We start from the raw sequence: 12,321 nt of genomic DNA, 5'->3' as shown, positions 1-12,321 counted from the left end.
ACAGGAAAACCAGAAGTAAGGCATATTATCTTATTCAGGAAGATTAATCACGAAAGCCCTTAAATTTACGCTCGGTAATGCCTTGCCATCATCTTAGTGTCTGAGAGGGGTTACAGCTTGTGTATTTTTGCTTATTTATGCCTTGCATGTATCACTTCAGGCATCTTTGGGCACAAGTTAGTTCCTGTCTGGAATCAGCTTTAAGCAAAGGGAAATGAGGCAGATATCAGGGATAGCAAAGTCCTACCTTGTAATAGGAGACAGTGAGAGAGAGAAACAGACTGAGACTCTGCAATCATTGGAGCAGTGGCCATGGCTCCATGCCCAGCCTGGTGACATAGGGCAGCTCCCTGAGACATGATTCTCCACTCGTAGCTCAGGGCAGTGAGTCTGTGTGATCTTGCCTGTTCCCGTAAACAGATGGCACTGGGCTTACGCCAGTATGTGTGACCAGGCTCTGCACCTGCCCTCGCCGCACTCCCTGCGGCTGTCGGGCTTGGGCAAGAAGTTGTCCATGGTGCCAGGCATCTGTGGAGGAGACACCTAAAGCTAAGCTACTTTCTTGTACCACCACCCAAAGAGATCAGTACTAAGTTATCTCTCTCGGCCAGGCCAAGCACAAGCTATTGGCTCTGGTGGGAGCAGGAACAGAGCAGGTTCACTGTGGTTGCCTAGTGCAGGGGCTGGAGCCATGCAGAGAAGGTGGTGTCTTACAGGGGCAGCACTGATCACTCCAGACACCAGCATGTTGTTGGCCCAAAAGTACAAAATCACTTTCCCCTCATCTTCAGGGAGCTGATACCCATCTTTACCTCATCTTTACTGATACTCATCTTTACTTCAAAGAAACCATGTGCAGCACTCTATCTCTTCTATCCCTCATGAATCAGGAGAGCCGTGTGGCATGCTGGAGTGTCGCAGTGCTGCTTGGACCGGGCAGGAGGAGGAGGTGAAAAATGAGTTAAAGAGGGAGGCCACCTCAGAGAACACAGACTACAAGTGAAGGGGGATTGTGTTGGGATTAGAGGCTGGCAAATACTGAAGTAGTTCAGAGTCTGAAATCAAGACAGTGCTGAAGTAAGGTATTCTGAGCATTAAGCATGACTTCATGTCACTGTGTCTCATTACCGATCAAGAAAGTATTGGAATTAAATCAGCCATGAATTCCACACATATATGTATGTATATGTGTATATAGATACTATATATATGTACACACACCTTTTTCCAAGGGAAATAAACTGTCTCTTTTCCTGCAGCTGCTACTCTGAAACATGGAGAGACCCTGTCTTCTCTCTTGGATCCATGCAAAATGCAAACTGTTCTGTCTTCCCTTCTGTATCACTCTCCACTGCAGCCTTTTCTCCACTGAGATCCTGCAAAAGTGAGGAACTCATGCTTTATTGTCTCTCTCCATCTCTCCTCAGGAAAGAAGAGCCCAGACCTCGGGGAGTATGATCCCCTCACTCAGGCCGACAGTGATGAAAGTGAAGATGACCTTGTACTCAACATCCAGAAGAATGGGGGTGTCAAGAATGGGAAGAGCCCCCCTGAAGAGATACAGGACCCTGACTCTGATGTGGAGGTTGGGATGACAAAGCAGCACACATCAGAGAGTGCGCCTGAGGGTTATCCTGCAGAGACAGCTGGGAGCTTGGAGCAGAAGGCTGCTTCCTCCCTCATGCCCTACCTGCGCACAGCCATCTTTTTGCTCACTGTGGTGATCTCGATGATTCTTGTGTTGGTCTGCGCATTTCTAATTCCTTGTCCCCCTAGAGACTTGCATAACACCTGGAACCGCAACCTAGGTCAGGGACCAGGTGAGAAAGCCCCAGCAACAGCATCTGGCGTGGGGAAGGTGGCAGCTCCCAGGTTTGGCATTGGTGGGAGAGACCTATCTGGGAGAGCCAGGTCCGAGCAGAGACCCTTCCTCACCACTACAGATGCTCTGTGTTAATACACAGGTGGCTGTGTCCTGCTCACTCTTTGAGCAGTGAAATCTGGCATCAGTAGATAACAATGCCACAAAATCTTGTTTCTGCCAACACCAAAAATTATTTTGACTCTTCTCCCATCCTGGCTTTTTGCCTGGATGGAGTGCTCTGTTCCAGATTGAGGTGGCCCAGCCCACTTTATAATACAATGCCTCCTTTCTACAACCTGGACTCATGCTGAAGTGTGTGGGTATGTTCAGGAGGAGAGGGATAGAATTGTTTGTGTCTTCTAACTAGCTTAACTATCTTTATTTCTTTGGCTTTTTGTCCTGTTTGAATCCATAAATCAACATTTGGGATCTTTTATTATCCTGCACAGGCCACTGGTAGCATTTCTAGAGTATCTCCCATTCTGACTTCTGCAGTAAAGTAACAGTGGTTTGTGAAAAAATTTCTACCAGGTCTAGATATGTCTCTCCCTCCTAAGTCTTTCATGAGATATGTGGCTCCCACATCACCCTAGAAATTGAAGTGGGAAACATCAATCTCTTACTGTTAGCTCCTCCATTCCCCCTTTCCTTTCTCTGACCCAGATGCTACATTTCTGCCTTTCCATGCAGTGAAAGATCTTACCATGGTGTGAGCTGCCCGGTATTGGTAGTTCCCTAGCAGACTTTGTGATGCTTGGCTGTCCATGACTCTCTTCTGCCAAACCTTCTCTCTCAGTGTGGAAAATGAGCTGTGTGGCCTTTTTCACTACAGTGAGGTGATTCTCTGTAATTGTTGCAGGTGGTGTGTTGTCCCCACTGGAACTGTGTGATGTGAATGGTGATGGGCTCCCTGACATCCTCATTGTCTTCACTGCCTTGATGAATGCCAGTGTCATGGGTAAGCACCACAGCTTCTTTCCATTCCTCTTCATGTGACAGTACAGTTGTATGTTTGTGTTACGCTCAGGAAGAGTTCCTGCTGCTCTAAATCCACTGCATTGCTCTTTTCAGAGTTCATTAAAATTGCTGTCTGTGATTGGTCGTGCTTATAATTTTTATTGCAAGGCTGTGCTCCCATGCCTTTTGGGTCAACATCATCTGTTTACCCTTATCTCATCTTGGGGCAACTCCATCTCTTTGTCCTGTATTTATGCACACTTGTCTTGGGGGCAGAGATAAAGTGATCAGAAAGCACTGCACCACAAATAGCAGCTGGAAATAAGTTGGGTTTTTTTCCTCCTTTGTTGTCTCTCAGACCCCTTCACAAAAGAGCTTAGTCCAATTACCTCCATTTTACAGTCCCAGAAGTGGAAGGACAGAGGAAAGTGGCTTGACAAAAACCACAAATGAGATTGAGTAGTGGAATCTTGAGCCTTTCCTGCTTCTGTGGTCCAGTATCCTGGTAATTACCAAGGATAGTTGGTGACAGGAACAGTGGTGACTGAGATCACTTCATATAGGCTGTCCTTCTGGTCTGTATTTTTGCCATTGTGTAATATTTCTCTTTCATCACAGATTTACATACAGTTCTCAGCATGCTCTGAATGGAACTAGTCATACCTAATTGGATTCTAGGCTATAGCTATGCTGTAAGACAAAAAGCAGACATTGAAACAGGTGTAACTGCATGACAGTCCTAAACCCACGTAGTTGAAGATCAGCCCACCTGTAGCTTGTGCTTAGAGCATTCACACAGTGTCAAGTAAGCTTGGGGTAAGGTATCTAGTGGAGTAAGCTATGTCATTGTTAGTTGTTTCTCCAGCTTGTACACACAACAGCTGTAAGCTGCATTCAGGACTTAGTTGTTCTTGGTCCCTGTCAACATAACAAAGATCACTTGATCTGGGGCAACCCCTTAGCATAAGTCACATGATTATCTGTTTGAGAAGAGATTGAGTTTGATTTAGAGAGTGGACTCAGGCTTGTATTTAGCCAGTGGCTCAGATGTGCTCTTTATGTATTGAGGTCATGTGTTGTACATGTTGCTAGTTGAGCAGAAGCTGACTGGGACTGTGATTTTGAAATGTATGAGAGTTCATCTTAAATTGTGATATGAGCATACTAGGTGAAGATTACAGTGACAATTATGTCTGAGGGCAAGCTGAGCTCGAAGTTGCTCACATTTGGAATCAGAGCTAACAGTCAGTTGAAACAGCATAAACCCCTTTATTTTACAATTATTTTGTACTAAGTGGCTGTCTTGAGCCAGTCAGCTCCAGGAACTAGAGCTGGAAAGCAAACACAAGGACCAAAGGCAGCATGGTCATAACCTCTGATGCCAAGGGATTACATTTTCTCTTTCCTCTCTTTCCTGCCTCTTCCAGGTGTCTCTAAGCCCTCTGTAACTGTCATGGCACTTTCTGGTATGAATGGCAGCACCCTGTGGTCCATCCAGCTTCCAGAGGAGACTCGGAGTCTGCAGTGCAATGGCCTGTCACTGGGGACAGCTGCAGAGCCTGTCTGCCTTGTTACAGGAGTATCAAAATTCCTCAGCCTTCTCAGTGCTTCCACAGGTAGAGTCAACTACCAGGATATTAGAAATACGGTGCTGCTGTTTTGTTTTCTTTGAAGGACTAATAAGCCTGAATGGTTCAGTGCTGGCACTTCATGGTGACTGTTACTTAGTGACACACAGGAAGGAGTCAAAACAGTAATGAGTTGCACAGGTCAAGAGAATCCAAACCATTGCAACTCTGGCAGCATCTTCACCCTACCTTCCCAGAATATTTCAAAGTGTTAATCTTATCCTGTAGCGTCCCCATGTCATAAAGGATATGTAAAGTCTGTTTTCATCAGCATCAAGCTGTTAGTACAACTCAGCACCTACCTAACAGCATTGCAAAGCTGAACACCATACTTGGAGAAGTTATATAAGGATATGCACTACAGTCAGGAAACCTTACAGAGAAATTAGGCCCACACATGAATTGATTAGATGAGAATGAATATTGCATTTTTAATCACTTGATCATGTGCATTCCATTCTCTGATTGCATTTGTTCTACCCCATTAGTTTACCAGCAGAAATATTCATTGGTAGATATAGGGATGTTTTTGAAATCAGGACAGAAAATGGAGACATATGAGAAACCTTGGGTTTTAGTGGCATATCCAGTCAATGAGCAGCAGCAGTTACCTTTCAGATGCTTTTAGGGACTAGGTTATTTGCACAGCATTTACTTAACCAGGACCATGAGCTGTGTTGTTTACTAGCAGTAGTACTGTTATTAATGTGCAGGTTTGGCTTTTGGTTTACTTTGTCATACAGGGGCAAACCCTATCCTACAGAGCAGCAGCAGCAGAAAAGCGTTTTTAAAGATTGAAAAGGCAGAAGTGTTAGCAAAAGAATGATGAAAAAGTAAAAGCTTTGAATTTCATTTTGCTTTTTTATTTTTGGTGTTTATTTGCAAGTTTGCAAATCTGGTTTTACTGAGTTTCCAGCTGGGTCCATGCTGGACTGCTGAATATCACGTCTGCTAACATACTTTCACCCTGAGGTGGAGTGAGCATGCCATGCTGGAGTGGTTATTTGCTGCTGGGAATTTAACTGAGGCACAGATTGGCACTTAGAATATCAGAACTGCCCATCTGTTCCCTTTTTTCGCATCTACCTAGCCTTTACTGCTGGCTGAGACAAACAACTGTTGTCCTGCAGAGCAGCACTCTCATTTAGGTTCTCCTTCCAAGAGTGAGCCTTAAATATTCTCTGCTATTTCAGGAGTTGTTTAAAGCTCAGGTCTTTCTAAAGAGATGCTAAGAAGGAAGCACAGCAAGGCTTGAGGCCTGACTCAAAGACAATGTGAAGAAGTGCTGGGAGAAGAATTTTGCTTCCCACTGCAGCTTGCCCCAGTTCATGGGTTTGTCTTTCCTCTTCTCAGAGAACAGGGGAACCAATCTCTCTTGCTCCCTCCTTCCAGAAGGTTTTGTGGAACCCTCTAGGGATGCCCTCTGGTTCCCCAAGTGCTGCAGGTCTCTTTCATCCTGTTCTTCCTGCAGGCAAGACCATCTGGACGCTGAACTCCGTGCACCTTTCAAGTGGGTTCCTGGCTGCACCAGCTGCAACTCTTCCGGATGTAGATGGAGATGGGATTAGGGATATTGTTGTTCTGGCTCTCAAAGACTCACAGGTACAGCATATCCCTGCTCAAGGTTTGGAAGGACCTTGACTATCTAGAGGAACAACAGGGAGCCTGATGTAGAAGGACTGTAACAGGAGCTGCAAGAGCCTCCAGTTTTCATTTCCTTTGGTTTTGCTGAAAAGCACCTTTTTTATTCAATAGGTCAGAGCAGTGAGATCAAGCAATAATGACACTACCTGGATTTCTGGACAGCTGGGAATGAACAGAAGGGTCATTATTTACTCCTGACTGAGAATTGAGAACTCTCTATTTCTGTTCAGTGAATGCTTGGTTTGAAGTGAGTGTTTAGGAGCAGTGTAGGGATGGATCTCTGGAGAAAGGAGCATTTAGCTTATCCAAAAGAAGGAAATACTTGTGTGATTAATTCAGATGCAGATTTCCTTTATGCTTGTCCCTCCCCACCATTCCAACATTGATGTTGTTAGAGGAGTTCAGGTTTTTGAAGTCCTTTCCATATTTCATGCATTTGTATCAAGAGAAAAACATGCATGTAAGAGGCCCAGGAAGTCAGACAGCGCAAAGAGGAAGGGAACACTAGCAAGACCTTGCTAAGGGGCAAAAGAGCAACGGACCTTCATGCTATGGGGCTGGGGAAAGATTCTGTGTGTATAGGTGCATGAAAGCACTGCTAAGAACCTCTACATTTCTCTTTTTGCAGCCTGATGTGTTTTTCATCTTGGTGTCAGGAAAGACTGGGACTGCTTTGGGTGGACCTGTGAAATACAGCACCAATGGAGAGGGGAAAGTGATTGGCCCCCAAGTCCATATCACCAGCCGTGGAGCCATCTACATCCTGTTTGGTTTTGGTAAGATGCACCTTGCCTCTCCAGCAACCATTCATTTTATCTGAAATGGCCCAGAGCATCCCTGGCATGCTACCATATCTTCTGTTGTAAAACCTAGGAGGGCATGGAAACAAGTCTTACTGCCAGGATGTGGAAAAGTACAGGAGCACCAATACCTGCTAGCCTGGAATACCTTGCAGTTTCCTAAGGGCACATCATTCTAGGGAAGTTCCAGCTCTGGGCATTTCATTGCCTTCTACCACAACTGCAGTGATGCCAGTCACCCTTGTTCTACTAGGTTAGTTTTTGCAGTCAGGACTCTTCATCTTTACTCTTTCTGGCAGGTAATGTTCAAGCGGTTGCCCTGAGGGATATCTTTACCCAAGCCAGAAATCGGGACAGTTTTCCTGCAATGCTGCAGCAGGAGGAGCCAGAGTGGGAAAAGCGGAGATCTGTCAACCTTTCAGAGCTCATTGACATTTACAGGTAGAAGATGGACTTGTCATTTTGCTCATTCTGGGAGAGGAAGGGGAGAGTGGGCGCTTCTTAGTGCTCCTAGAGGTGGTCCCTTTTACTTTAATAGTGCCCTTCTGTTCATTGTCCAGTTGATAACTGGGTATACTGTGGGGAACCCATTGTTTCCTCCCTGTCCTGTGGTTGTCGTGTCGTAGCAAAAAAAGTGTAGAGTATGATTAAAGGGAGTCCTTGGCTTCTGCTCCTTTTTCCTTTCTTCACCCCTATATGCATAGCTGAAGGGAATAAAAATGGTGTTTCCAGCTAATGGAGTCCCTATGGGAAACTCAGCCTGTGTGGGTCTGAATTTCTCAGCTTATTCTTCTTTACTGCTAAACTGTGGTGCGGGTCAACCTGGATAGGAATAAAAGGAAGGAACAAATGTGAACTCACAAACTCCATGCCTTTTATTGTAACTCATGATGTTCAGAAGCCCCCACTCTTGAATTCAGCTCACTTAACTGAAGGAACCCCCAAAGGAAGCTAAGCTTCATCACTGGGGAAAAGATGGACTTCTCTGAGAATAGTTCAAATCTTGGTAGGATGAATTGTCATGTGGACAGGCAGCTAGTGCTGAGATGTGTGGATACAAGCCTCAGTCTCCTCTCTGCTTTCCATTTGTTCCAGTGGGGGTGTTGACTTCCTGCAGACAATGAAGACACCTGACACAAACTGCAGCAACTTGCTCATCACAACCAAAGAGGGCTTGATCCTACTGCGGGGACAGGACCTGGAGCCCCGCTGGACCCTGAAGCTGCAGAATATCAGCAGGTTACTTACTGGAAGCATTTTTCTGTCCTATTTCTTCCTGTACCATTTCCTGCTTTTCCCTTGTAAGCACATATGCTCCTTAGAAAGCAGTTGACAGGAATTCTTCAGGTCTGCAGAGGAATCTAGGACCTGGAGGTATGCATAGCTGAGCAAGTGAGGAGGGCATGGGGAGCAAGGTATAGAAACCTGAGCTGTGTGCTCATGAGTGATCACAAATAAAGGGCTTGGTTCAGGTACCCAGCACTGATGTCATGGGAATGATGTGGCGTTGGAATTCAAGGGATTATTGATGTGTATTTCAGTTCATCTGCTGTCCAGGGCTTCCACTTCCCAGCTCAGTGGAGAGAAGCAGTTACATTAGCGATGTTAAGTATTTAGAGAAGGCATCTGAGTATGGCCCAGAGATCTTAATGTTCCTTGAAAGCTGAAAATGAGCACTCTGATGGCAGTCAGCACACCGTCTATACTAAATGTAAACCTTAAAATAATACTGCTTGTCCTCTAATTTCACACATGGAAATTAAGTCATTTTCCAGATCTTGTGGATTGATAATAACCAGTAATTTCAGCTTGCCCAGTATTAAATATTTGCAAAGGGCAGTTAGGCACAATTGAGGTAAATTATGTGGGAAACAAATTGCTTGCTCTGTTATCTAGAGTAAAGAAAGCAGTTCTCAGCTCAGTGTTAGGTGACTGTCAAGAACATATATGGGGAGAAGGCATTGGAACTTCATTAAGAAGAAAAATCAGTGTTCAACTACATTTTATATTCAGGTAATGTCCACATTCTTGAGGGCTAATGAGTGATATAAGCAATGGCTTTAGGAATGGTTTATGGCTAGTTGATCATGCTATGGGGAAAGAAAATGGACTAAAAGTGTTTTGGGCCCAGAACCTGCAGACTCCTGGATGTGTCTGGAATCCAGTTTTAAGGGTAAGCGTGTACTGACTAAGCAAGGCCACTTCATAGGTGCTGTAGAATCAGTTGTACACAAGAAATTTCTAAATCAACCCACTAATAATGAATTGGAAAATGTCTATGGGTACAAAGAAGAGCTGAAAAATTATTTACCTGTTCTATTCACAGAATCACAGTATGGCTGAGGTTGGAAGGCACCTCTGGAGATTGCCTAGTCCCACCCACCTGCTCAAGCAGGCTCAGCTAAAGCAAGTTACTCAGGGGTGTGTGCTGTCATGTTTTAAATATCTCCAATGATGGAGACTTCAGAACATCTCTGGGCAACTAGTAGTCCAAGTTGCTGCTCTCCAGCCCTGTTTTCCTGGTTTCATGACCTCCCAAGGGACAGAGTACAACACATGTAGAGGAGCTGCCAGGTAGACACTGAAAAATAATGAAAGCAATTCTTGTTCAAAGCCATTGTGCTAAAATCCTGGACTGCCTGTTTTGTCGGAGCTAAGAAAGACAAAATCTGCTAGACTGAATATATTGTAGGCAAGCGTTTACTGAGGAGGTTTGGGGGATTTTTTAAAAACTTATAGAAGTTCCGCTTAAGCAACACAGGCTAGGGGACAAGTTCAGCTCAGTGATGGCACCACAGAGTGAAATGGACTGAAATCCTTGTCAGACAAAGCTTACAGAGCCAGCCGTGATTCCCCCTTTTCCTGGGTAAACCTGCGCCAAGCACACTGCTTCAGCCAGGCAGACTGCATCCAGACCTTTGGGAAAAGTCTCTGAGAAAAACAACGTGGTTGCTACAGATGTGCTGCATTTACAGATAGCTTTTGACAAGATCCCTGGAAAACCATAAAGGAGAATCAGTAGTCATAAAACAAGGGTGAAGTTTGGAGACCATGAAATTGAGTAAGCAGCTGCAAATCGTGTTCTAAATGGATGTTTCAGACAAGAGAGGATTAATAGCAGTTTGCTGTGGGGATTACTGTTGGGCAGGAATAATTACTTGCCTTCTGGTTCATTTGAGAAAGTGCCCAGGGGATTTTTCACTTGATTGGTAGCATCTGAAATACATATGTCTGTCTACTTTTAGTTTGTGGGTTCTGCCAGTGACTGTAACCCATTGGGGACATGAGAAGAGGCGCCTTAGGACATACTTTGAGTTTGTGCCCATAGGATAGAATTACCTACTACTGCCTTTTGCAACTGGAGAGCTTTCAAGATATAGAACTGTGCCATGATACTGCCTTGAAAGCATTGGTTCTGGTAGCCAAAGGTGTCTGTAAAGCAAATGGCATTGTTTGATGTAGTAAGTAGAAATAGTCAAGCCACTGGTGTACCGTGTTCAGGAGCAATTCTGTCATGCACGTTTTGAAGGGGAAACTGGAAAAAAAATTGAGAAAAGGTCTGGAAAGAATACTTTAACCTGGAATACTTAAGTCAGTGAGTTTATATGATCAAAGAGAAGCCTGAGAACTGAGTTCATAAGCATGTGTAAGAAATAAGAGCTAACAGGCATTGTAGTCTTACCATAGCAAGAACAACTGCCTTGAAGCAAAAGCCATTCATGTTCAAGAAAATGAAAATGCATGCATGTTTCTTTAGGTGAGATTAATCATTAGACATGACTGTCATGAGAAGTGATTAATTCATATCATCTTTGTAGTTCTGTAGCAAGACTCACGGCTGGTAGATAGAGGCAAAGTCAGCCTACTGATACTTGGTTAATTGAGTGAAATACAATAATCTGTCATAAACAAGAGGACAGAGGACATACTCTGATGATCCTGCCTTGCATAAAATCTCTGATTCTGTGAATTTTGAGGAATTGTTTGTGCTTATTTAGAACATTGCATATAGCAGTGGTGAATTTAAGGAAGACAGAGGCATGACTCAGAAAGCCAAAGGCAAGCAAGATGTTTAGAAAACAGTTATAACAAGAGATATTAATGTTTTATCTCAACCAGAAGGGAGAGGGTGAGAGGGGACTTCATTTAACCCACTGAAGGTCATAAAAGGGCTTGTAAAACTGCCAGCAGTAAGAAAACAAAGAATCATTGGCTGACATTAATGGTGAGTATATGAAGATCCATTTCACACAGCTAAGGCAGCCTGGGAAATTCACTTTCAGTAGGAGATCAGATATGCTGATGCATTTTGGAAGGGCTGGGTAATTTTTTATAATCATAATAAAACTGTACAGGTTCTCATGCTAAGGAAAGAATAATACAAAGTCATGTCACAGGGTGATAAACAGATGCCTGCACAGCCCATCAAGGGATGCCCCCTACACAGACAACTCTGAAGAATGGCTAACAAGCACCATGGACTGCTTGACCATTTTTCACTTCTCTGGTATATCAACAGATGGTTCCTGACTGTTAGAACAATTCTGGGTGGATGGAAGCTCTTATTTAGCGTGGCAAATCCTGCCATTTTAAGAGGCAGAATGGAGGATGAAAGCAACTATTCTTCCTCCATCTGAAATGCCTCTGTTTTCTGCTATGGGGCTGAGTGTTTCTTTTTTCAAATTTACAGCCAGCCTGTACCAGGTTACTTTGATGCTGATCAAACTCTGGACTTCATGCTGCAAGCACAGACTGGAGATGGGAACAAAAAGGTAAAACAGGTGATGACAAGGAGGGCGGTGGCAGAATAGGAGTGAGGGAGGTTGGGTAGAAAGGAACAAGCATTCCCTGGCCCTCACTCTTCCCATTTCTCTGGCTGACATTCATCACTGTGTGGCCACAGGCATGAAAGGGAACAGCGCAGGCCATGCAACTGCAAGGGGACTCTCTGTATACCCACATCTGCACACTCATTAATGCTTGATCTCTCCCCTGCTTTGAGGTGGTGGTGATAGATGGCAAATCCGGCCTCCCTGTTTGGAACCAGGAACTCCCATGGCAGAGGCAACAGCTTGATGCACTGTCAGTCATGACTTTGGACAAGAAGTCTGTTTTTCTCTTCTGGGCTGATGAAACGCAGCCGGTGTTACAAAGTTTGGTGAGCAAGCATCCCTTCTTCACTTTGAGGTTTCTCTGTGAAGTGCATGCAGTCTCTGTCTTTTACTCCTATTGTCATTGAACTTTAAACCTAATGTGTAAGAAGGCTGTCAGCGACATCTTCCTATTTTGACATTCTGACTTCTCTGAGCCTGAACACAGGAGTTTTTGTGTTCAAATTCTTCACCATAAAGCTTTATTGACAGAAATTTCACATCCACAAAACCAAAAATTCTGCATGAATTTCCAATGGGATGAGGTTTAACAAGGC

The 12,321-nt window shown here is 44.3% G+C and overlaps 1 protein-coding gene across 1 annotated transcript; it reads left to right on the top strand.

Annotated features, from left to right (window-relative positions):
• Positions 1–442: 442 nt before the first annotated feature.
• On the top strand, positions 443–12,051 carry LOC103799202 (uncharacterized protein KIAA1467 homolog; the record flags this gene model as incomplete). Its single annotated transcript, XM_009071505.1, has 10 exons — positions 443–500; positions 1,428–1,820; positions 2,724–2,822; positions 4,249–4,437; positions 5,921–6,051; positions 6,722–6,869; positions 7,193–7,334; positions 7,989–8,132; positions 11,584–11,665; positions 11,896–12,051. Coding segments are annotated over exons 1-10 (1,542 nt in total), but the record flags the coding sequence as incomplete, so codon positions are not given.
• Positions 12,052–12,321: the final 270 nt, after the last annotated feature.

This window comes from Acanthisitta chloris, unplaced genomic scaffold, assembly GCF_000695815.1.
Source record: "Acanthisitta chloris isolate BGI_N310 unplaced genomic scaffold, ASM69581v1 scaffold33313, whole genome shotgun sequence".
Classification (NCBI taxonomy): Eukaryota; Metazoa; Chordata; class Aves; order Passeriformes; family Acanthisittidae; genus Acanthisitta; species Acanthisitta chloris.
This window is presented reverse-complemented; position numbering and strand designations above follow the sequence as displayed.